The following is a 25927-nucleotide window of genomic DNA, read 5'->3' as shown; positions in this document are numbered from 1 at the left end:
CCAAATCTGCACCCCCCCCAAATCTGCACCCCCCCCAAATCTGCACCCCCCCCCCAAATCTGCACCCCCCCAAATCTGCACCCCCCCCAAATCTGCACCCCCCCCAAATCTGCACCCCCCCCAAATCTGCACCCCCCCCAAATCTGCACCCCCCCAAATCTGCACTCCCCCAAATCTGCACTCCCCCAAATCTGCACTCCCCCAAATCTGCACTCCCCCCAAATCTGCACTCCCCCAAATCTGCACTCCCCCAAATCTGCACTCCCCCCAAATCTGCACTCCCCCCAAATCTGCACTCCCCCCAAATCTGCACTCCCCCCAAATCTGCACTCCCCCCAAATCTGCACTCCCCCAAATCTGCACTCCCCCAAATCTGCACTCCCCCCAAATCTGCACTCCCCCCAAATCTGCACTCCCCCCAAATCTGCACCCCCCCCAAATCTGCACCCTTTTATTCCCAGTTCCACAAACCCCTTTTACAGATATCAAGGACTTCCATCACCAACCATTCTCCACACAGACTATCTCCATGAACCTGCCCAGCCCCAAGCTGTCTTCTGCTTAACTGGACCCATGGGTCAGTGGTGGAGCTCTCTCACCACTTCATTTCATTCCAAGTTATTTTGGGATTGTCATTCTTTCCATTCCCATGTCCTGCTCAGCTTTTCACACAAGCCAGACGCCTCAACCCATTCCTCTCCAAGCCTCCCAAATGATGCCAGTTCTTTTTTTTTGGGGGGGAGGGGGGTTCTCCATCAACTTGTCATCAGTGCAAATCAAAATTCGATCGCACTCGCAATCAGGTTCAAATTACAATCACTTTGGGTTTGGCAGTTCCCCCCCCACCTCTCTCTCTCTCTCTCTCTCTCTCTCTCTCTCTGAAGATAGCTTCTAACCACTGTTGCCTTTTCTCCTCTTATAGATTTGCATTCTATTCAGATCAGAGTATAAAATACTAAGATTCCTCTACGGCAAATACATCAGTTCAGTTTCAAGTCTTCATCCCAAAGATGAAAAAGAACAATGGTGCTGAGCCTGCACCGTTGGACCAATTTTTAAAAATGATCCCATTACTTTATTTTCAAGGAACAATTCAGTTAAACTTGGTGTCCTGGTCAACATTATGATTCAAGCAAAAAAAACAAAAATCACAAAAACATCTCAGAATTATCATCCAACTGTTTCTGGGGAGCTTGCTCTGTGTATCAGCTCCAAAGCTATCTGTATATCTAAAATATTTCATCCATTATAAAACACTTTATGTTGCCTTAAGGCAGGCATGACATAACACCAAAATGTTTCTCTTCCTTTCCAGTTTCCTATTTCTTATTTTATATAAATTATTTTATTCCTGTATTCACTTTCATTTTAATAATTTCTCTGTTGGATTTCTCAAATTCATTTTAGCATATCAGAAAAGATCTCATTACTTTGCCGATACCTTTTCCACACAAGATTTTATATGTTAATAATTATGAAACTAAATCCAATAAATCTGGTTATCTCTGATCTGATAAATTATGATTGTTTTATCTTTACTTCTGGCTGGTGAGGACTGAGCCAAATATATATCTTGTGGTAAAAATCAACAATTTAAAGTTCATATAAGGAATTTCTTTTCTCAGAGTTGTGAATCTTTGAAATTCTCTACCTTAATGTGCAGAAAATGACATTGTTGGTTAGAGTACAGAACTGATATCAATAAGTGTTTGGAATCTCTAAAGAGGATTAGGGAGCTAAATTTTTTTTTTAAAAAGGAGGGACAACCAGTATCCTCACAATAAATGAAGTATGTGCAGGATTTTTTCGTACATTGGTCAATTTAAATATTAATTTCACTGAAAATTCCTCCATCTCAAACTAACATTATTATCACATTCAAACACTGGGGAAGGGGGAAAACTGAGGGTAAAATAATCTGGATTTCTCTGCAAAAACATATGGGAGAAGTAGTTTGTACATTTTTATGTTTGCTAGTCTATTTCAGCAGACAGGAGGAACAGCTGCTCAGATACTCATTTCTTTTTAGTGGTATTAGGGAGACATTGTTGAACTGTAAACTCACATAAATTTGCAGAATTGCAATTCAAATCAATTAACATTGATTTCCAGATTCAAGGAAGAAACTCACGTCACCAAATGTGTGCAGATCCATGAAGATAAACATGCAGTTTTTAATTCTGGATTACTGTCAAGTTGACATATCATCACAGATGTTATAAAGATAATAACGAAGCCAAGACTTGGAATCCATGATCATACAGTATATGTAAACAAATGGCCCCACAGGATTTACTTTACAGATACACATGTGCCATTGCCAATGGTAAATGGATTATTTTTCTGCTTATTCTCATTCATTTGTCCAGTGACAAGGAGAAGAAAAAAACATGAGAACAGCTGATATTTCTTGTTGAATTAGTTAGTCCCCGACTTACCATCATAATTGGGACTGACAAATTGGTCGTAACTTGGATTGGTTGTAAGTTGGGTTTACCCAACACACACAATTAAACGAGACCATAAAGAAATAGAAAGTTTTTTAAAATTAATCTTTAATGACGAATGTAAACATATGTATAGTTCCTTCAATAAAGATTCTCCCCAATCCCCATGTGAACTTCTAGTATAGTCATCCGGCTGCCACTGGGAGTGGTATACAGAACTTTTAATACAAAATATGTACTTGTACAGTATTTTTAAAGTTTTTAAAAATTCAGTTGTATGTGCAGGTCGACATTACTCATGTTGGTCAGAAGTTGAGGACTGCCTGTATATAATATTTAGCAGGCTTATTAGTAGATTTACAAAGTTTGCAAACAGATTTGCCTTGGAATGTTTTAGAATGATTGATGGATTTGGCAGAATTTTAACATGGATAAAACAGGTATAATTGTTGTAATATCTGACAAAATGCAAATTTAAAAAATGTTGTTGGCCAAAATGTCATTTATTTAATTTGTACAACTAGAAGTTGCAGCTCGATTAGGAAAAGACGACAGACAAAATATTCAGAAATGTCCTCTTAGCTGTCCAACAAATCTTAGTGGAGGCAAGGACTCAGTACTAAACATTTTAAGTGCTATAAAATATTAAAGCTATTTGGTGTTAAGAATGACTTCTTTAATATTTTGGGAAACCTGGATAATTAGCCAACATTAGAGACACTTTTTTTTTACAATTGATAAGGGAATACAAAATGGGAAAAGAGGTGGAAGGAACTAGGGGAATAGGAATGTGGTGATTATTGAATAACTCTTGCAAAGAAACAGTAGAATCATCTCCCTGCACATTGTATCATCATATGCAATTTTTAATCTGCATTTTATCTTGTTTTCTCATTCTATTTATGGTAACATAGCAAACACCCAGTATTCCAGACAGACGGTAGTCCAGACATTAATTCTAAAAGACTAAATTCTACATTTTGCTTATCAGTTCATTATGTCATCCTCTTGCCCAACAGAAAATTTCTCATTCAGCATGTAAACAATTTTCCCCATTTAAAATATCTATTCCCTACACCAAAAATGTGTTATTAGATATACATGACTTTGTGGATACTATTTTAGAGACCACAAATCTTATCTCAAGTGTGCACACACAAAATGGTTTACAAAACACAAATAATTATGTTTTTCGTCATCTACCTCTTAGGAAAAAGAGACAACAAATAGCAAGAGGCTCTTATTCAAATAACATTGTCTTTACATTTTGAAATGAGATTTTTGCACAAATCTTCAGTTATATAAAATAATTAAAATCCAAAGCTCATACAACCAAATGAATACATTTCTGAACATATTTAAAATATTGTGATGCACTGTTGCTTTTTTTAAAAAAAAAATTTATTTATTCGTTCAAAGTACAGATAATAAGTTACATATATAACAATAAACCATAAACATGAATTTTATAATATATATAAAAGAAAGAAAAGAGAAGAAAAAAAAAGAACCCCCCCCATCCTTCAGCCAACTCTCCCAAAATTAAGGAAAAATTAAGCATACATATTAAGATCTGATCAATGTAAATCAAAATGTAAATATTCTGAATATAACAACCACTTGTTAATAAATAAACTATAGTTATCACACGAAACATGTAATTTTTTCCATTATTAAACAATATTTCATCTCATTTTTTTTTTCTTTGGCTTGGCTTCGCGGACGAAGATTTATGGAGGGGGTAAAAAAGTCCACGTCAGCTGCAGGCTCGTTTGTGGCTGACCAGTCCGATGCGGGACAGGCAGACACGATTGCAGCGGTTGCAAGGGAAAATTGGTTGGTTGGGGTTGGGTGTTGGGTTTTTCCTCCTTTGCCTTTTGTCAGTGAGGTGGGCTCTGCGGTCTTCTTCAAAGGAGGAGGAGGAGGCATCTATTAATATCAATCATATTCGTATCTTTCCACGTACTAGCAATACATTTTTTCGCTACAGATATACAAAAGCATATATATATTTTCTTTTTCTTTGTCCATAACTTCATTAAATGTTTTAATATAGGCACATTATGTTGCTGTAACAAATTTACATTCCATCTAAACAAAAACTGATGTATTTCAAATTCAGAGATATTTGCCATCTCAATTTTGGCCCAACTAGGGGGCCGTTCCAAATCCATCAACGAACTAATAAATTTAAATTGGGCTGCTTCATAATAATTTTGAAAATGTGGTAAACGTAGTCCCCCTAATTCATATTTCCAAGTTAATTTATTCAAGGCTACTCTTGAAAATTTACCTCTCCGTAAAAACTCCCTAGCCATTTTATTCAAATCTCGAAAAAAAATATTATCAAGTAAATACGAAATAGATTGAAATAAATATTGCATACGTGGAAAAATATTCATCTTAATTGTATTTATTCTACCCAATAAATTAATAGGCAAATCTTTCCATTTAATCAAATCAGTTTTAATTTTTTTATTAACGGAACATAAATTTATATAAAGATTGATAATTAACATCCAAAATTATACCCAAATACTTAATTTGATCCGTCCATTTCAAATTAAGAATATTCTTATAAGCTGAATAATCTCCTTCACTCACCGGTAATATTTCACTTTTTCCCCCAATTAACTTTATATCCAGAAAGATATCATATTGCATCAAACACTCCTTCAAAAGTAAAAGTGATTGAGCTGGATTTGTTAGATACACCAATACATCATTGACAAATAAATTAATTTTATATTCCTCATCTAAAACTTTCATACCTTGTATCTGTGTATTTTGTCTTATCAACTGTGCCAAAGGTTCAATCACTAATCCAAACACACCGTTGCTTTAAAGAAGAAAGTAAACGAGGATGCTATTAGTTTCAAATTGAGTAGCAGTTCAGAGGTTATAAGTTGCAAAGCAAAAAGAAAGTTTGATTTTAAATTATGGTTTCAGAAACCTCCCTTACTCTTCCTTTTAAGGACACTATAACTGTCGTAAGAAACCACAGGCATCAGTTTCCTTTTCATTTCCTTATAAAACAGGCTTTTCTTTCCACATGCTTAGACACTTGAGTATTAATCAGTGTAGCAACCATTGATATATACAGATTTAAATAAGTTTATCGTAACTCAAAACTAAGACTGTTGGAAAGCTTGTTGGCACTTGGACAAATTAACCGGTTTGATTGCCTTTCCCCCTACTAGGTATTTGGGAGCAAATAATTGTGTGGACTATCATTGTGAGATTATGGATTTACTTTTGGAATCCATAGATTAAATCTGGCACCAAGATTCCTCTGGCATATGTTTAAGATGATCAAATAGCTTGTTGGAGTAGCTAGAGAAAATATGAAAAAAAGGTCAAATTAGGACCTGAAGGTGATGAAAGAAACCAAATGATGCTAGATGAAACCTGGAACTCATTCCCCTGCTCACTTTTCACAGCATCCATAAAAGATACTGGGTTAAATTTCAAAAATGAGATCAATAGAGCTTTGTCAGGTAAGAGTAGTAATTGAGAGGCCAGATGGAGTTAAGTTACAGATCTGCCCTGATGTAAAATGTGTGACAGACCTGACCTGTGGAACTTATTTTCCATATGATTTTAATTTCCTCTGACATATTTATCTTTTTTGCCAACATGAAGATGCATTGTTTCCCAATGAATCAGTGGTTTTTAATACAAAACATGTTGCCACAAATCTGGAAGTTTTCATGATTAATTCCAGGCCTTTGTTGTCTGGGGAGAATAAGCCAGCAATCCTTGGCCTATGATTACTCAAGATGAATAAGTATTTAGAAGGCACTGTGCACCTTCAGTCTTTATGGTGGGGACACACAATAATAACATGCAAGTGAGGAAGGAGCATATGACACCTCAAACAACTCATCTAACCAGATATGCCTCACCCGTGCTAGAGTTTGTAGAAATAATTTGCAGTTACTCATCCTCATTCACAAAGGAAAGAGAAGTTTGGTTGCACCTCTTCCATTGCATTCACCTTTGTATTCTAGAAATTTAGGATTGCAGAGGGATTTGGGCTGCTTAGAAAAGTGGGCTGAAAAATGGCAGATGGAATTTAATGCTGATAAGTGTGAGGTGCTTCATTTTGGTAAGAAGAATCAGAACGGGACATACGTGGTAAATGGGAGAGCATTGAGGAATACAGAAGAGCAGAAAGATTTAGGAGTGACGGTACATCGTTCCCTGAAGGTAGAAACTCACGTGAATAGGGTGGTGAAGAAGGCTTTTAGTATGCTGGCCTTTATCAATCATTGCATGGAATATAGGAGTTGGGAGGTGATGTTGAGATTGTATAAGACGTTGGTGCGGCCTAATTTGGAGTTCCGTGTGCAGTTCTGGTCACCTAATTATAGGAAGGATATAAACAGAGTGGAGAGATTGCAGAGAAGGTTTACCAGAATGTTACCTGGGTTTAAGCATCTAGAGTATAGGGAGAGATTGGACAGATTAGGTCTTTATTCTTTGGAACGTAGAAGGTTGAGAGGGGATTTGATAGAAGTATTTAAGATTATGAAAGGGATAGACAGAGTGGATGTGGATAGACTATTTCCGTTAAGAGGAGGAAAGATTAAAACAAGAGGACACGAGTTAAGAATTAAGGGGTAGAGGTTTAGAGGTAACATGAAGGGGAACTTCTTTACTCAGAGAGTGGTAGCCGTGTGGAATGAGCTTCCGGGAGAAATAGTGGCGGCGGAGTCAATTGTATTATTTAAGAAAAGGTTGAACAGGTATATGGATGAGAAGAAGATGGAGGGTTATGGGCATTGTGCAGGGAGGTGGGACTAGAAAGGGGTGTTTGGTTCGGTGCAGACTAGAAGGGCCTAATGGCCTGTTTCCGTGCTGTAATTGTTATGTTATGTTAACTATTACCTTTGGTATACACCAGTAGTCTAGATTTATCAGATTCAGATTTATCGTCAGAGTACATACACACATGACATCACAGACAACCTTGAGATTCTTTTTTCCTCGAGGCGAGGCAGAATTGCCACTTATTGGTAGTACAAAAAGAAAGAGAATCTGAGGGTAAAGAATGCATGAACTAGGGTCATCTTCCATGGAATTTGTAAGAATAAACAGCAATTTGAGAATATTTTTCAAGCTAAAGTATAACTGATAGATCTGAAGATTTGGTTAGGAGGGTTATGATTAACAAACAAGTCTAAAGTTTTCAAGGCAGATTTTCAGGAGTGATGCTTGGAAACACAATGTTAATAGTGAATTAGTTTGTTAATCCATTTTCCAAAGAGAAGTTTGAACTAGGTTGTTGTAATTTTAATTTTGAAATTAATAGATGATCTTTAATAGATGTTAGGCAATATGAAGAAAGCATTAAGTACACAATCATTTGCAATTGAACTGAATGACATCACAAACCCTAATTCTACATCCATTGTATGCACATCTTGAGAATTATTTTTCTTAAAACACAGATTAATTAAACTAGAGAGGGTTCAGAAAAGATTCATAAGGATATTGCCAGGATTAGAAGGATAAGCTTATCTTGTTTTCCCTGGAACAAAGGTGGATAAGGAATGACATTATGTGCTTTATAAAATCACGAGGGGTATAGGTAAGATGATGGGCACAGCCTTTTTCCCAGGGTAGGGGAGTTTAAAACTAGTGGGCATAGGTTTAAAGTGAGAGGAGAAAGATATAAAAAGGGTCCTAAAGGTTCCCACCCACCACCCACACAGTGGGTGTTGGGTATGTGTAAAGAGCAACTGGAGGAAGTGGTAGATGTGGGTACAATTACCTTTAAAATACCTTTGGACAGGGTTCATGGATAGGATAAGTAAAGGGGGAATGGAACTAGTTTAGGAAAGCTTGGATGAATTAGACTGAAGGCCTTGTTTGTTTCTGTGCTGTACAACTTGGCATGGTTGGGGTAGTGGTTAGAGCAATGCCTTTACAGTGCCAGAGATCGGGACTAGGGTTCAAATCCCATGCTGTCTGTAAAGAGTTTGTATGTTCTCAGTGTCTGCGTGGGTTTTCCCCGAGTGTTCTGGTTTCCTCCCGCCCTTCAAAAAAATAGTACTGGGAGTGTAGGTGAATTGGTTGGCATGGACTTGTGGGCTAAAGTGGGCTGTTACCGTGCTGTATGTCTAAATTTAAAATTTAATTTTTTGATCATTCTGGTGTGTGAAAAAACATTTTCAAAAAAATCTGTTAAGTTTACAGCTGTACTAGAAAATGTGTCAAAATTCCAGACTGATGATTTACAGACAACTTGTTATCTCCAAAAGACAAAACTGCACATTTAAACATGAATGCATGATAAGTATATTTATCAGCTCATTACGTCAATTCAGCCCCTGACTAACAGAAAGTGACTCATTCAGTAACTCAAGATGTAATATCAAGACAGACATGTTCTTCCAAAACCAAAAGGTAGCTTTATTCAATACATAGCCATTTGAATACTATATTAGAGACCAACACATCTTATTCCAGTGGGCACATGAAAAAAAAGCATTGCAAAACATGAAACCATATTTTATGTCATCATTCTCCTTGCCAAAATAAAACAAGACAGTAAGACATTATTTCATCTAATTTTCTTTACCACTTTGGTCTTCATCTTTAAAAAACCTGCATTCAATTAGAAATTTGGTTCTGCAGACAACTCCTCGAACATGGAAATATTAAAGTCCAAACTTAAGCACATATAACTAACAGAGGCACTGCAATTGTTACGATTATGGCTATGAAACAAGTAGAAAAAAAATAACATTGAGATTGTGTAGTTTCAAAAAAATGCCAAGAGATCTCAGAAAACAGTTAAAGTCACACAAAGCTGAAACACAGGTGCATTCTTGTGCTTTCATTTTCCATTCAACCCTCCTCCCAAAATAAAGAGGATGTTCTTCACATGAAGCGATGCTGTTCCTCTGGAAAAGTCATCTAATAGTTCAGGTCATTTGATCATGCTCTTAGATACTACATTGCATCAACACTCCATCCGACTAAGATGGAATAACTTTTCCAAGACAAACACTTGAATCTCACAGGATATACTTATAAACAGATTTGACAAGTGAGAGAATCTTTGACTTGAATTTAAAGCAAAGGCCACAGAATTCTGAAAAACATTTACTGAGCGGAATTTCAAAAGATCAATAAAATTTTGTTAGCAAAGAATATTAATGGGGTTGAAATACAGATCAGCTCTGATCTAAAAAAAATGGCAAGATAGGTTTCAGGGGCCATTTATTTTAAGGACAACATTTTTAGTGGATTTTCTATTTTTTTTCCCTTCATTCCAGAGGTGAAACTACCGAGCTTCCAGATATCTATGACAATGCTCGGCATGCCAATAAGCACTAAGAATTCATGTTTCATTCCTGAACTTCAATGAGTCAGTTGGATCTGTCAGAATGAGAATAGGATTTCCACAAAAAGTGTGTTCTGTCTTTTTCAAATTTTGTTTTCAAATTTGTTTTCAAATCAATTCCTTCCCCTGTTGAATCACAATATCATTCCATTCTTCCCCCTCTGCCATCCTGACCCCAACCACCAGAATATTAGAATAACTTGTTTACAAAACTATTTAGACTAGGAAGAGAGGAAATTACTGACCCAAATGAGTTGGAGATTACTAATGCTTTACTAAATTCTATTCTATCAAGTCAAAATATTTGGAAAAAGATAGAGCAATGAACGAGATACAAACATTTTTCATATTATATTCGGCAAAAAAAAAAGACAACTTTACAAGTTAAACAGAATTATTCCCAGAATACAGGCAATGTCTATTGATCACTTTGGCTGCGCCAAAAACTTTTAAGCATTAGAATGGAGTCTAGCGTAAATTCCAAGTTGAACTGTGGGCAAGCTGTATTTCTAACATGTGATTAACAGTTTGATTTTATGCAAAACCAGTGACTTGCATCATTACCTGGTTAATTGATTTTTGGAATAGAATTTTGTTACATGTTTAATCAATACTGATTTCCTAATTTTTGGACCCATTATTGTAGTAATTAATGCTTTAGCTAAAGTATTTACTGAGAATGTGAATTTACGCCATGGAGAAATAACTACTTTCACCTGCAAAGATTGAGTAGAACACAAATTACAACAAGCTATTTTATCTTGGTCCATATAGACAAAACACAAGATCTTTGCATGTTATTATTATACAAGTATTAACAAATTTCAATGAATAACAAATTTGACATTTTGTATCAATAATGCACATGATACACATAGGGATTTACTCCTACATAACCATTGAAGACTTAAGATTTACTCCTACATAACCATGAAGCATTTTTGAACACAAGTTTCAATGGGTATCAGATTATTCAGCATATTTTCTTAGATAATGTAATTCCATATTCTCTATTTATGTTCCAACAAGTTAAATGGACAGAATAGAAATTCAAGAGAAGAGCAGCACCTGCAGAATTCAGTACTCCACCTTAAACATAAAGGTGATCTGTTTTAGAGCAACTAATAGGCATTTAAGTGCCAGCACAGGATCTGTATACAAACATAAAAAAATGCTAAAAACTTTCAAATATCCATAAAACCTTCAAACATTTGCCACATATTTTATATCCTTTGATGCCTCCAAAAGTTACATGAACTTGATTTTCAGAAATACACCAGGCAAGAGGTTTAAAATGCATACGTTAGATTTACAAAGCAAAGAACTTAACATATCAATATTTCTGTATTCAAAGGTCCAGTTGTGCAATTAAACTATGAAATGCTTGACCAGTATCCTTTTGCCAAAAGACAAGTACTTATGAGCACAAAATATTTCAACACTTCCCTGTAATTTACTAGGATGTGCATGAAGACGTTTTTTTTTTAAACAGTAAGGTGCTACAAATGAAGTCCAAAGACTTGTAGTTTTTTTTTTACCACAAATGATCCCATTTGTATCAAATGCACATTATCTTTGCTCTCTCTGAAAACATCTATATTTCTGATGTACAAGAGGAGTACAGTTCATACAAATCAGAAATGGGAGTACAGTTGCTACTGATATATTTGTTTTCAAATTAACTTCCTTCCCCTGTTGAATTATTATTGGCACCAGCTTCTAGTGGTTTCAATACATCTGCTTGAGTCCGTTCCCCTTCAGACATGTTAACTATAGATAGGAGAGACAAGAGAACTCTTGTTGGTACTAATTGTCTCAACTCATTGAAGAAAGGATGTTAACAAAAACATGGAAATATAATACTTTTTTCAGGTTCTTCGCTGTTGATGTAACTATCAATATTTGCAGTCGTCTCTTTAAAATTATGACTGAATGACACAAATTCTTCAGATGCTTTTCTTAAAAGACTAACATGATATAAACTCAAAGCTATTCTGGATTTTCTGATGGGAATACTGGATTCACTGTAGAGTATTAGTTTGATCTCATTAGACAGCTTCACATTGAACACAGATATCTGTGGAATGCATTTCTCCCACCAATGTAGGAAATTGGTGACAGTAAATGTAGGTAAGTGACAAAAAAAAATTAAAAAAGGAAATTGATAGAAGGAAATTGTGGCAGGACTACAGAGAAAGGGGGATATGGAATTCATGGGAATGCTCTGTTGGGAGCTGAATGGCCTCCTGTGTAATTAAGTTGCGAGTTTTGATAATCCAGAATAACAAAATATTTCCAATGCAACACAAAATGCTGGAGGAACTCAATGGGGCAGGCAGCATCCATGGAAGGATATAGAACACTGGTTCTCAACCTTTTTCTTTCTACTCACATCCCACTTTAAGTATTCCCCATGCCATAGATGCTTTGTAATTAGTAAGGGATGGCTTAAGGTGGTATGTGGGTGGAAAGAAAAAGGTTGAAAACCACTGTTTTAATTGTACTTAATTGACTCATTATATGCATGGTTTCATAACTTCAAAGGAAATGGGCCATTGACAATTTTTCTCAAGCACAATATTTCAATAACAATTGGGTCTAGAGCAGTGATTCTCAACCTTTCCTTCCCACTCACATACCACCTTAAGCCATTCCTTACTAATCACAGAGCACCTATGGCATAGGGATTACTTAAGGTGGTATGTGAGTGGAAAGAAAAAGGTTGAGAACCACTCATATAGATGGTCAACATTTCAGGTCATAATCCTTCATCACGAATAGCAATAAGACAATAGGTGCTGGAGTAGGCCAATTGGCCCTTCGAGCCATGGCTGATCTTTCCCTTTCAATAACCAATCCAGCCTTATCCCCCTAACCCTTAACTCCCCTGTCCACAAGAGCCTTATCCAACTCTCTCTTAAATCTATCCAACAAATCCGCCCCCACTACCCTCTGTGGCAATGTATTCCACAGACCGACAATTCTCTGGGTAAAAAAAAGTCCTAATTTCTGTCTTAAATGGCCTTCTCTGTATTCTGCAAAATGCAGAAGCCTGAATAAAAGGGTGGGGTAGGATGAGCAGCATGGAATGACAGTTGATTGGTGAATACAGGTGGCAGGGAGAAGAAATGGGGGAAAAAATTAGCTAGCAGGTGATAGGAGGAAGAGACAGAGGGTTGATAAAGATGCACACTATTAGGAGGAAGGGGTGAGTAGCTGGAGATAGAAATGTGAGGGTGATGGGCAGGGGAGAGATATGACAAAATGGAGCAGAGAGTTTAGGAGAGGGGGTTGAGAAAATCAATGGGAAGTTACCCAAAATTGGAAAAGTTAATGTTGATGCCATCTTATTTGAGACTGCCAAGAGAGAATATCCTGGCCAATTTGCATGTGGCCTCAACTTGGCAGTATAGGAGGCCATGGACAGACAAAACAGTATGGGAATGGGTAGTGGAATTAAAGTGATTGGTCACTGGGAGGTCTTGGCTGTTGCAGCAGATGGACCAAAGGTGCTCAACAAAGCAATTCCCTGGGGGGAGTCACGTGATGGAGTAGTGGCTGGTAGGGGAATACCAGCCCTCTCCAGAAAAGAAGGAAAAAAGTAAAGAGAAAGCAAAGCCACAGACACACAAACCACAACAAATTTGGGAACCGTACATGGAACACAACAGAGAAGTCCTACCGCGGACCTCCACCGCCTAAAATGACAGAAGGAGAAGACGACGAAATGAACTGACCCAGTATGTAAAAGTAGAAGACACAAATTTCTTGTTTATTTTCATTGTGTGATGACATTGTTTAATGGGTTTAATGTATCAAATATGTTGAACGTTGAGTGAGTGGGGGGGGGGGTGAAGGAGGGAGGGAAGGGAGGGGGGAAAAGGGGAGAAAATGACACCGTGTATATTCAAGAGGGAAATGTTTGTGTGTATTTTGGTCAGTATGGTTCATAGTGTGAAAAATAAAAATTAAAAAAAAAACAAAGCAATTCCCCAAACAAGGTTTGGTCTTCCCAATACAAGGGAATCTGCACCTGGAGCACTGGATGCAATAAATAACCCCAACAGGTTCAGATGTGAAGAATTTCCTTACTTGGAAGGACTATTTGGGACCCCAAATGGTGCAAAGGGAGGAAATGTTGATGCAGGTTTAGCACTTAGTGCAGCGGTAGGGATAAGTGCCAGTGGGGCGATGAGTGAGAAGGGGCATGGACAAGGGAGTTTCAGAGAGAAATATCCCTTCAGAAAGCAGAGAGGGGAAGATGTGCCTGGTGGTGAGATTCCATTGGATGTGATGGAAATTGCCAAGAATAATGTGTTGAATGCAAAGCCAAGTGGGGTGGTTGGTGAGAATGAGGGGAACCCCATTCCTATAATATCATGAGGGGGGGGGGGGAAATATGGGGTGAGAGCAAATGTTCAGGAAATGAAGATATAGGTGAGAGCTGCACTGATATCAGTGGAAGGGAAACCACATTTATTGAAGGACATCTCAGATACCTATTCCAGGAAAGCCTTGTCACAGGAACAGATGCAACAGAGACAGAGAAACTGAAAGAAATTGCATCCCCACTCAAGAGGGTGTAAAACTGTGAGAATTATGTTTGTAAATGATGTCAGCAAATAGTTGGTCTCCTGAGATGAAGGGAGAGCGATCGAGAAAGGCAAGAGGAGCTGGAGAAGGACCAAATGAATTTGTACTCGTCAATGTGGTGGAAAAGAGTCAGGGATCGTTTCCTGTCTCAGTTTGTGACATAGATTGTTCCATGGAGCCAACAAAAAGACAGACAAAGCTATGCCTGCCCTTTGATTCAGAGAAAGTGGCAGGAGTAAATCTGGTGTTCACTGTGCAATCTCTTCTACATCAAGGGGACTGGACTCAGATTAAAGAAAATGTTCTGTTGAATGCCTTTACCTCCCAGTGACCAGCCACTTTATTTCCACATTGACATGTCTCTCCATAGCCTGTACTGTCAAGATGAGGCCATGAACAAATTGGAGGGATAGCACTTTGTATTCAATCTTAGCAGACTCCAACCAATCAACAATGTCTTCTTCAATTTTCAGTAACCTCATTTCCTTAGCATCCCTCCCTCCCTCGCCTTCCCTAATCTCCCTGGCTCCATCCCTTCTCATTTCCTTCTTACCCCTCCCCTGCACGTCACCCACACATTCCTTCTTCCATTTCCCCACCCCATCCCTTCCTTCCTCCTGCCTCTGTATCTTAGTACCTCAGCTTCTTATCTTTTTTCCCCATTTCTTCCTCCTCACATATGCATTCACCTTTCACTTCCAGCTTGTGCTCTGCCCCTCCATCATTTTATTCTGGCTTCTGCCCCTTTCTTACTATTCTTGATAAAGGGATATGGCCCAAAACATTGAATATCTATTACTTCCGCAGATGCTGCCTGACCTGCCGAGTTCTCCAACATTTTCTGTGTTTCTCCAGTTTTCTAGCATTTGCAATCTTTTTTTGTTTACCTAAAATATTTCTAAACCCATTTGGTACAAGAGAAATCAGTACTCCCAGTATCCTGAGCACCAAAAAGAAAAGCAAAATTTTCCATCGTCGGGATCAGCTTTGATACAAAAATCACTGCAACAATCACTGCCACTAAAGATCTTTAGTGGCAGCAATCATTTAAGTTATCATCCCACCCTCAACAGGAAATAAAGTTCAGCTCATCTAATTCCTGTACACAGGATGTTATTAAATAAGATCAACATCAACACAAAATACATAGTATAGTTAGGGAGCAGATAAAGGAAACTAATACATATTTTAGAAGTGGTACTGTTTATTCAATAGAATTAACACTACCATATTGGGAAACAGACCTGAATTTCCTTTTAGCACAGCACAACTTTGTTGATCTGCAGTTTCAGGCTGTAATTGTTGTTTTCTGGTGGAAAGAAAACACATTGTAAAATAAAACTGATAATATTTGCAATGTACAGTTTTTCTTGCAGCTCCTAAATGTTGCTAATTTTTCTCTACTGGGATAAATTAATTATGAATTAATATCTTAACCTGCATAAAATAGTAAATGTAAACAATCAACTCCAAAATAAGATTAATTCTCAGAGTGGTTTGATTTACTTAATTATTTCTTTTATATTATAACCAAGCAAACATGAACTAGACAGAATTTGCACATGGCCAGATACTAGGAGTGCCCCTGGGATGTCACTCTTTCCCCCCATCCCCAAAAGGGATCAGAAGTATTTTACCTGCAGTCAGTCAATTTACTTCAGGATTTGTGGTCAATCCAAGGCAGTCAGTCTAATGAAATGAAACTATTGATGTTTTTCCACTGGATGCAGCACGTCTCCAAATTCAGTTTTTAATGTGTCACTTTTTACGGAAAGCATTTCAAGAGCTCCATTTACTAAAATGATTCTGGGATTCTGACTGACGTGTTGCAGCCAGCGAAGTGTCAGATTGGGAAACAATATGAGGAGTCAACAAAAGGGACAGAAAAAGTTAAGAAGGTAAAAGAATGGGAGATTAAATAATTTATTTTTAGAGTATTTAAAGGGATACAGCTGCTCTTCCTCACAAATCACTGCTCACTAAACATGAACCATAATTTTGAAGGGCAGGGGTTTCAGAGTAAAACATATATCACTGCAAATATTCGGACTTGCATGAAACCACGACTGGTGTGGTCAGAGAAAGTTCTGAAAGGAAATGACGAACCCTTTAAGAGATGTTCAGTAAATGTAAGTTTATAATGTTTGGGACAAAGACACTTATTTCCTTTCTTTGCCCCTGTGCTCCACAGTTTCAAATTTGTAATCAAACCATTCACATGTAATTAAAGTGCACATTCCAGATTTTATTCAAGCTGATTTGTCTACATTTTGGTTTGACCATATAGAAATTACAGCACTTTTTATACATAATCGCCTCATTTCAGAACACCATGTTTGAGATATTTGGTTTCATAGGTGTCTATGAGTACTCAGGTATGTTTAAGTGCTTCATTGGTACAGGTATAAGGGAGCTAGACTTCCTTCTGAGCTTTTACAAACAGTTGATTTTGTTAACCTTAAGGTTTTATTCTTGTTTTCAGCCTCATTATGACTTTTATTGGCACATCTCTGGTCCTCATGTTGAAAAAAAATGGTAACTACAGACTCCCAGTGATGATCAAAAGCCTATCTCTCTTTTTCCTGTATCAATGAAGCAATTAAACATACTTGAGTCATCACAAACACCCATGAAGCCAAAATATAATATATAGATATAAATAAAGTGCTGTAATTTCCATATGATCAAACCAAAATGTAGACAAATCAGCTTGAATAAAATCTGGAATGTGCACTTTAATTACATGTGAATGGTTTGATTACAAATTTAAAACTGTGGAGCACAGGGGCAAAGAAAAGAAATAAGTGTCTTTGTCCCAAACATTATGGAGGGCACTGTATTACATCTAGAGTGCAGAGGAATGAAGATCTTAACATTATGAGGGTCATGACATGAATACTGGTGGAAAGTTACTCTGAATGGCAGGCTTAGAACTCAAGATCATTATCTGAGAAGAAAGTCTCAGCTGATTTAAACCAAGACAAAATAATACTTCACTCAAGATACTGTGAGTCTTTGGAATTCTTCAGTCCAGAGATGAGGGAACAGACATCGTTGGAATGGACTGAGTCAAGGAGGTTTGGCGAAAAGGGGCTGAAGTGGTGGTGAAGCAGTTGAAGAAAGTCAGGGCCACCCTACTCGAGGAACAGAAAGGATTCAGCAGGTAAGCACAGGTAAGGGCAGGTTTTATACATCATATAATTATTTTCCTCTAGTTACAGATAGTGGGAATGGCAGCCAAGGCAGGGGAATGCTCCTCTTGCAGAATGTGGGCTGTCAGAGAAACCAGCAGTATCCCTGACAACTTCATCTGTGAGAAGTGCATCTAGCTGCAGCTCCTGACAAACTGAGTTCAGGAATTGGAGCTGGAACTGGATGAAATCCAGATCATTCGAGAGGCAGAGGGGGTGATAGTTAGGAATTACAGGGACACCATTGCACCTAGGAGACAGAAGGATGATAGATGGGTGGCAGTAAGGAGAAGGAAAGGGAACAGGCAGGCAGTGCAGGGCACCCCTGTGGCTGTTCCCCTCAATAAGGTATATCTTTTTGGACCCTTGGGAACAACATATCAGGGACAAGCCATGGCGATCATGTTTTTGACACAGAGTCTGGTCCTGTGGCTAAGGAAAGGGAAAAGAAGGGGTGAGCTGTAGTGATAGGGGATTCCATAGTTGGGGGACAGATAAGAGATTCTGTGGAAGGGACAGAGGATCCATGATGGTATGTTGCCTCCCTGGTGCCAGGGTCCGAGATAGCTCAGATCGGGTTCATAGCATTCTTTTAAAAAAAATACACTTATCATGCATTCATATTTAAATATGAAAATTTGTCTTTTGGAGATAAGGAGTTGTCTGTAAATCATCAGTCTGGAATTTTGACTCAGTTTCTAGTATAGCTGTAAACTTAACAGATTTTTTGAATTTTTTTTTCACACACCAGAATGATCAAATTAAATTTTGACATACAGCACGTTAACAGGTTTTTCAGCCTATGAGTGCATGCTGGCTAATTTACACCTTATTAATCTACAACCCCAGTATGTTTCAAACAGTGGGAGGAAACTGGAACCCCTGGGAAAGAAACTGGAACCCCTGGGGAAAACTCACGTAGACACGGGGAGAACATAAAAATTCATTACAGACAGCAAGGGATTCAAACCCCTGTCCCGATCGCTGGTGCTGTAAAAGCGTTGCGCTAACCGCTATGCCAACCGTGCCACCCCATGAGGGAAGATGAGCATTCCAAATGTTGTGTTCCATGTAGGGACCAATGATGTGTGTAGGAAGGATGAGGAAGTTCAGCAAGAAGAGTTCAGGGAGTTAAGTGCGAGGCTGAAGGACAGGATCTCCAGGGTTGTGATCTCAGGATAGCTACCTGTGCCATATGCTAGTTAATTTAGAAATAGGTGGATAATGCAGCTTAAAATATGGCTAAAGACATGATGCAGAAGGAAGGGCTTCAGGTTTCTGGTTCATTGGGCTCCCTTTCAGGGAAGGTGGGGACCTGTTATGACAAGATGGTTTGCATTTCAACTGGAGGGGGCTAATATCTTTGTGGGAAGGTTAACTTGTGCTGCTCTGGGTGGGGGTTTAAACTAGATTTGCAGGGAGATGGGAACCAGAGTGCCAGAGCAGATAGATGACTGGAGGGAAAATTTGATGTGAAAATTGCATGTAACGTTACAAATCAAAGGGTTGTACCTGGTGGAAATATTCTCAGGTGTATCAATTTCAATGCAAGGAGACAAGCTTAGAGTGTGGATCGGCACATGCAATTGTGGCCATTAGTGAAACTTGGTTGCAAGAGGGCCAGGACAATCTTCCGTTGCTTTAGAAATGATAGAACGGGGGATGAAAGGGGAAGAAATAGCATTGCTCATCAGGGAAAATATCATATCACAGTTATGCTCAAACCAAAGGGAGGCTGGATGGGTGGAGCTGAGAATGGGAAAAGTATGACCAGACCCATAGGGTGGTATTATAGCACGCTGAATAGTCAATAAGAATTGGAGGAGCAAGGTTGTGATAGTAGGAGATCTTAACTTTCCACATATTGACTGGGACTCCCATACTGTAAAGGGGCTGGATGGCTTGGAGTTTGTTAATGTGTTCAGGAAAGTTTTCTAAATCAATATATGGAGGTACCAACTAGAGAGAGTTGGATTTCCTATTAGGGAACAAGACACGACAGTTGACAAAAGTATTTGTGCAGGGGAACATTTTGGATCCAATGATCATAATGCCATTAGTTTCAAGTTAATTATGGAGAAGGATAGGTCTGGGCCTTTGTTTGAGATTCTAAATTGAAATGAAAGGCCAATTTTGAGGATGAGAAAGGATCTAGAATGTGTGGATTGGGATAAGTTGTTTTTGGGCAACGATGTGTGAGGTAAGTGGAAGACCATCAAGGGTGAAACTTTAAGAGTATCGAGTTTATATGTTCCTATCAGGATTACAGGCTGTTAGCAAGCATAGGGAATCTTGGTTTTCAAGGGATATTGGGGATCTAATTCGGACAAAGAGAGAGGTGTATAGCAAGTATAAACAACATGGAGCAAATAAGGTTCTTCAGATGTATCAAAAATCTCAAGAAAGAAATTAGAAAGGCTAAAGGCAAGAAAGAGGTTGCTTTGGCAGACAATGTGAAGGAAAATCCTAAGGGATTATACAGGTATATTAAGAGCAAAAGGATAGTAAAGGAACAAAATTGGTCGTGTGGCTATATATGGAGTGAGATGGAAGAGATCTTAATTTTTTTTGCATCAGTATTCACTCAGGAAACTGGCAGAGTCAACGGAAGTAAGGTAAACAAGCAGTGAGGTCATGGAACCTTTACAGAGGAGGAGGTGTTTTCTGTCTTAAAGCAAATAAGTATAGATAGATAAATCCCCAAGGCCTGACAAGATATTCCCTCAGACCTTCATGGAGGCTAGTGTAGAAATTGCAGGGGCTCTGGCAGAAATATTTAAAATGTCCTTTGTCACAGGCATGGTGCCGGAGGATTGGCGGGTCGCTCATGTTGTTGGCTGTTTTTGGGGGAAAAAAGGTTCCAAATGTAACCCTGGAAATTATAGACTGATGAGCATGATGTCAGTATTACGTAAATTACTGAAAGGTATTCTAAGAGATCAGATGAACAAGTATTTGGAAAGCCAGGGATTATCAGGGAGAGTCATTGCTGCTTTATGCATGGTAGGTCATGCTTAACCAATCATTTAGTTTTATGTCCTTCGAGCCTGCACAGTGGATTTCTTTTAGGTGGAGTGCAGTGTGTGCAGTACTGGCCCCACCCTTTACACGTGGGGTTTATCTGCCACAGCCTAGCATGCTAGGATGGTGACAGTCAGGTCCTCGAGTCATAGGTGTTACTTTGGAGTGTCCTTTTCCTGGCTGGAAAGCCTGACGAGGCTAATGAGCCCCATCTGCCCTGGTTTGAAATCAGAGTCTTCCTTCTCTTTGGCTGGCTGCCAACCAAGGCTAATGAGCCCAGCCTACCCATCCAGTTTTACCACCAGACACTCGGTCATCAAGCAGGGTTAAAGGCCATTTTGCCGAGTCTGTGCCGCCCAATTTAAACCTACAACCTTGTTACATTTCAAACAGTAGGAGGAAACCAGAGCCCCCGGGAGAAACCACACAGACTTGAGAATGTACAAACTCCTTATAGACAGCGTGGGATTTGAACCCGTCCCAATCGCTGGTGCTGTAAAGGTGCTGCGCTAACTGTTATGCCAACTGTGCTGCCCCTAAGATAGATAGGGTTATAAAGAGAGTTTTTGGCATTCTGGCCTTCATAAATCAAAGAAATGAGTATAGGAGTTGGGATGCTTATGGTAAAGTTGTATAAGATTTTGGTGAGGGCAAATTTGGAGCATAAGAGGAGGGGAAATTTGATAGTGGTATTTAAAATTATGAGGGTCAGTGAGATACAAACAGGACATGGGTTAAGGATGAAAGGAAAATGTTTAGTGGGAACATAAGGGGAAACTTCTTCACACATAGGGTGGGAGTGTGGAATGAGCAGCCAGCTGAAATGGTGAATGTGGGCTCAATTTTAACACAAGAAGAATTTGGACAGGTACATAAATGGGAGAGGTAAGGAGGGCTGTGGATTGGGTGCAGCACATTGGAAGAGGCAGAATAATGGTTTGCATAGACTAGAAAGGCTGAAGGGGCCTGTTTCTGTGCTCTAATGGTCTATGGTTCTATGGATGAATTATTATTTTATTATAATCAAAAATAAATTGAGATTTTTGAAATATAATCTTAGAATAAAAATCACACATTCAATCATGGATGTTAAATCATGTGTGGCAACAGTATAGATTTATGGTTTGCTAACCTCTCAAAGTATGCTTGCCTCCGGCTCCGGAGTTCTTCCATTGTAGGAGCTTCAGCTGCACTCGTTCCTGAAGGATTAGTTGTCTCATTTTGGGTTGTGGCCACTTCTGAACTTTCTGTTCCTTGTACAAACCCTAAAGATTCATTAACATTATATAAGTAAAAAGAACATCCACATAGTTTAAATGTCATATTAGGAAATCATACAATTCCATAAGATGGTTTAACCACCACCCCCTCCACCCACCATTATTATCTCTACTGTTTCATTTATTCTGTTCTCAACTTCCCCTATAAAATTCACACCTGCAGCGAGTCATTATAATGACGTGCTAACACCACTGATGTGCAAATATAGCTTCTTTGCTCTGCATTACACTTCCATCAATCAAATATGAAAAACTTCCATAAGGGAAATTATGGAGCAAACTTTGCTGATGAGATGCTCTAAATCCAGATTCCAAGCATTATTGAACATCGTTCTTGACTGATGCCTCCATGTCTGTTTGCTGATTAGCAGGTGATACACAAGATATATTCTCTCCTGGGTGGTACAGTTGGCTTAGTGATTAGTACAGCGCCAGCGACTGGGACCAGGGTTCAAATCCTGTGCTGTCTATAAGGTGCTTGTACATTCTCCCCGTGTCTGCGTGGGTTTTCCCCGGGGGGCTCTGGTTTCCTCTCACCCTTCAAACGTGCCAGGGGTGTAGGTTAATTGGGTGTAAATTGGGCAGCACGGACTTGTGGGCTGAAATGGCCTGTTACCGTGATGTCTAAATTTTAATTAATCCCTCACAATTATCCTTTTTTCCTGAAAAGAGACTGAACTGAATATTCACATTGCAGTTACAGCAACATTGCCAATTCAAATCTGCATCCAAATTTATTTTTATTTTTTTTAAACAGTGCGTGATTGGATTGCACCCCGACTGTTCTTCTATCTTCCTCATTTAGAGGACAACTTATTTAATAAAATCAACCCCAGGTCAGAAACAGCACAAAGAACAATCAGGATATTCAAAAGTATACTCCCCAAATTTTTTTTTCCAAATTTACCAGAAAATACCACTGAGATCCTCTTTGATGCTGATTTTATAATAAAAAATATACTTTCAAAGGAAAAAATGCTTTTACTTTGTTCATTTCATCATTATGGGTGCTTCAGATCAGCCATTCTCAAACTTTTTTTTGGCTATGGCCCCCTTTGGACTCTGCTCAAAGTTTATGGGGCTCCTTTCTTGAAGCAGTTAAATTTCATTGGTTTCTGCCGACTACATTAAAAAAAAATATGATTTCAGTTGAGAATGGCTGCTCTAAAGAACGCAAGAATGGTTTTGAAGGGTAGTCCCTGTGATCATGAGGAATTAAAATGTGCAAGTGTCATTGTGCATTACTTACTGATGGAAGTACACAGTAATCTATTATGATGGCATGATAGGTCATTTTCATCAAGCTAATATTAATATTATCCAAAATAAAGGGCTAAGAGGCCATGTTTCATATTTCTGCAGATACCTGTGCTTCATTACTTTGTTGACAGGAGACTGCAGATGCTGGAATATTGAGTAATAAAATAAACTGCTGAAAGTGGATAGCAGGTCAAGTGTGACTTCACAGACGCTGCTTGACTTGGTGAGTGTTCTTCCTGAAGTTTAGTTACTTGTTCATGACTGCAGAGTAGACTATCTTAATTAAATCTAATGATTAAAGAGTAGAAAAATGTGGCTCTTGAAATTGTGAAATTGTCTTAAAAAAAGTTGTTAAATAATAAAGGGCCTGGTAGCCTATCTGTCCAGTTATTAATGATCATTGGGTTGAGTTGCCGTTCATTAAAATCAAATTGACATGAATTCCCAAATAATTTAACCAATTCCTAAATTAGAACCCAAAATTTTTATTCTGTAACATTTGTTGTGGGATTTGAAATAGCTGGATTGAAATAAGTGATAGAATTGAATGACAAATACAGTTCTGGAATATTCAATAAGTTTGTCAAATTAGATAATGAACAGAATTACTGGTGAACATTTATAACCAGCATGTGTTCAATGGCTGAAAACAATTCTGGAAATTAGAAATCAGCAGTAAAATTAATTAAACTTAGAGGATGAAAAAAAAAACTAGAGTTTCACATCTTTTCAAAACTATTGATACCAGGTGAAGGCAGACGACCGATGTGATTTTTTGGCAGCAGCAAATGGGCTGTGGTGACATTAATTTGATAGTTAGGGTTAACTGAAAAGCAACATAATTCCTGTTGAGTGTAACTAGAGAATGTAAATTGAGATCTGAACTTATAATATTTGTATATAGGCATGAAAGGCCATTATGAATAATTATGGGCAAACCTTGCAATTTTCATCTTGATGAATGGTAACTAATTTTAAGATGTGTAAAGAAAAAGTGCAGATAAATTTGATTTGCTTAGATTATAATTACTGGACTTCTCTGGTGGAAATGCATATTTATCCAGTCAGAGCCTTAGGTTGTAGTGCATTCCTTCATATCAGTCAGTGGAAGTGAGTATTTGTGGAGCAGACCAGCCATGGATTAAATGCTGTCAGAGGAAAAATAAAAAGCCATCAATTGAAGGAAAGACCGTCTCGAGCAGATATGTGGATGAGAACAGATTCTGAGCTCTCATTAAAAGATACAGAAAATGTTTCTTGATGGTATGGTTAGGAAAAAAAGATATTGCCACAGAGAAATGTATAACTGTGGCATTGAAAGAGGAACAAACATTTCTATTTCTCTCCTTTTGAAACAACTTTCTGATCTCTTTGTATTTAAAATGACAACAGTTTAAACAACAACAACCTTGGATTATATTTCCTTTAGCTGCCCAGTGAGAGTTGATTGTCCATACAGTACATCTTCAAAGGTTAAAGATGAAATATCAAAACAATTTTAGTGCCTTGAATTTTATCTTTTGGCTTTTTTTGTATAGTTTAAAAAATTTGCATCATCTTTACAAATTTCCTTTGATACATTCTGCGCATCAATGCTCACATTTAAATACAGGTCCTCCCCCTGACTTGTGACCTATGCGACTTACTTCCATCTGCACATATGACCGAAATTTTTTTTTAAATAAAAATATAAAATTTACACAGATTATGTTGTATTTGACAAACTATAACAGGGATAGAGGGAATGTAAGAGTCAAAATGTTCGTACTTTTCCATGTTGGTCGGTGATCCGGGATCCGTAGGATGGGCATGCCCATCTTGATTCCTGTGCTCATGCATGAGTCTTTGGTTGGGGCACGCGCAGTGGGTTAGTGTATTGGAGTTAGCGTGAGTCAAGGGTGCAAATTCAATATCGTTAGGGTGCATGTGCCAACCGCACTCCAATACGTGAACCCACTACACAGTACTGCATGTACTGTTCATAAAACCATTTACAGTATAGAAACAGGCCAGTTCGGTCCTTCTGGTCCATGCCGAACAATTTCTCCCACCTAGTCCCTCTGGCCCGCATTTGGCCCATAACTCTCCATACCTCTCCCGTTCACATACTTATCCAACTTTTCCTTAAATATTAACATAAATCTCACTTCTACCACCTCTCCTGGAAGTTCATTTCACACCTGCACCACCCTCTGCATGAAGAAATTTCCCCCCCCCCCACCCCAGGTTTCCCCCAAACTTATCCCCTTTTACTCTCAATCCATGCCCTCTTGTTTGAATCTCCCCCATTCTCAATGGAAAAAGCCTATCCACATTGACTCTATCTGTCCCCCATACAATTTTGAATACCTCTATTAATTCGCCCCTCAATCATCTACCCTCCAGGGAATAAAGTCCCAGCCTGCTCAACCTTTCCCTGAAACCCTGGCATCATTCTCGTAAACCTCCTCTGCACTCTCTCTATTCTGTTTATATCCTTCCTATAATTTGGCAACCAAAATTGCACAGTATTCCAAATTTGGCCTCACCAATGCCTTATACAATTTCAACATAACATCCAAACTCCTGTGTTCTATACTCTGATTTATGAAAGCCAGCACATCAAATGCTTTCTTCACCACCCTATCTACATGTGATTCAACTTTCAAGGAATTTTGTACCATGATTCCTAAATCTCTTTGTTCCACTGCACTCCTCATTTGTCTACCATTTAATGTGTATGACCTGTCTTGATTAGTCCTACCAAAATGTCTACATTCCAGTTCCATAGAATTGTAGAAA

General features: G+C 38.3%; 1 protein-coding gene across 1 annotated transcript in view; it reads right to left on the bottom strand.

Annotated features, from left to right (window-relative positions):
* Nucleotides 1–8840: 8840 nt before the first annotated feature.
* Nucleotides 8841–25927, bottom strand: part of atxn3 (ataxin 3) — a 46360-nt gene continuing 29273 nt past the window's right edge. Inside the window, exons 9-11 of the mRNA XM_069916232.1 lie at nucleotides 21739–21871; nucleotides 15639–15703; nucleotides 8841–11571 (exon numbers count right to left, since the gene is read on the bottom strand). Coding sequence (XP_069772333.1) covers nucleotides 11480–11571; nucleotides 15639–15703; nucleotides 21739–21871 — 290 coding nt within the window. The 3' untranslated portion in view covers nucleotides 8841–11479. The remainder of the gene's footprint in view (nucleotides 11572–15638; nucleotides 15704–21738; nucleotides 21872–25927) is intronic.

The sequence above is a fragment of the Narcine bancroftii genome, chromosome 2 (genome assembly GCF_036971445.1).
Source record: "Narcine bancroftii isolate sNarBan1 chromosome 2, sNarBan1.hap1, whole genome shotgun sequence".
Taxonomy (NCBI): Eukaryota; Metazoa; Chordata; class Chondrichthyes; order Torpediniformes; family Narcinidae; genus Narcine; species Narcine bancroftii.
Note: the sequence above shows the minus strand (reverse complement) of the source record. Positions and strands in the feature narration are given on the sequence as shown.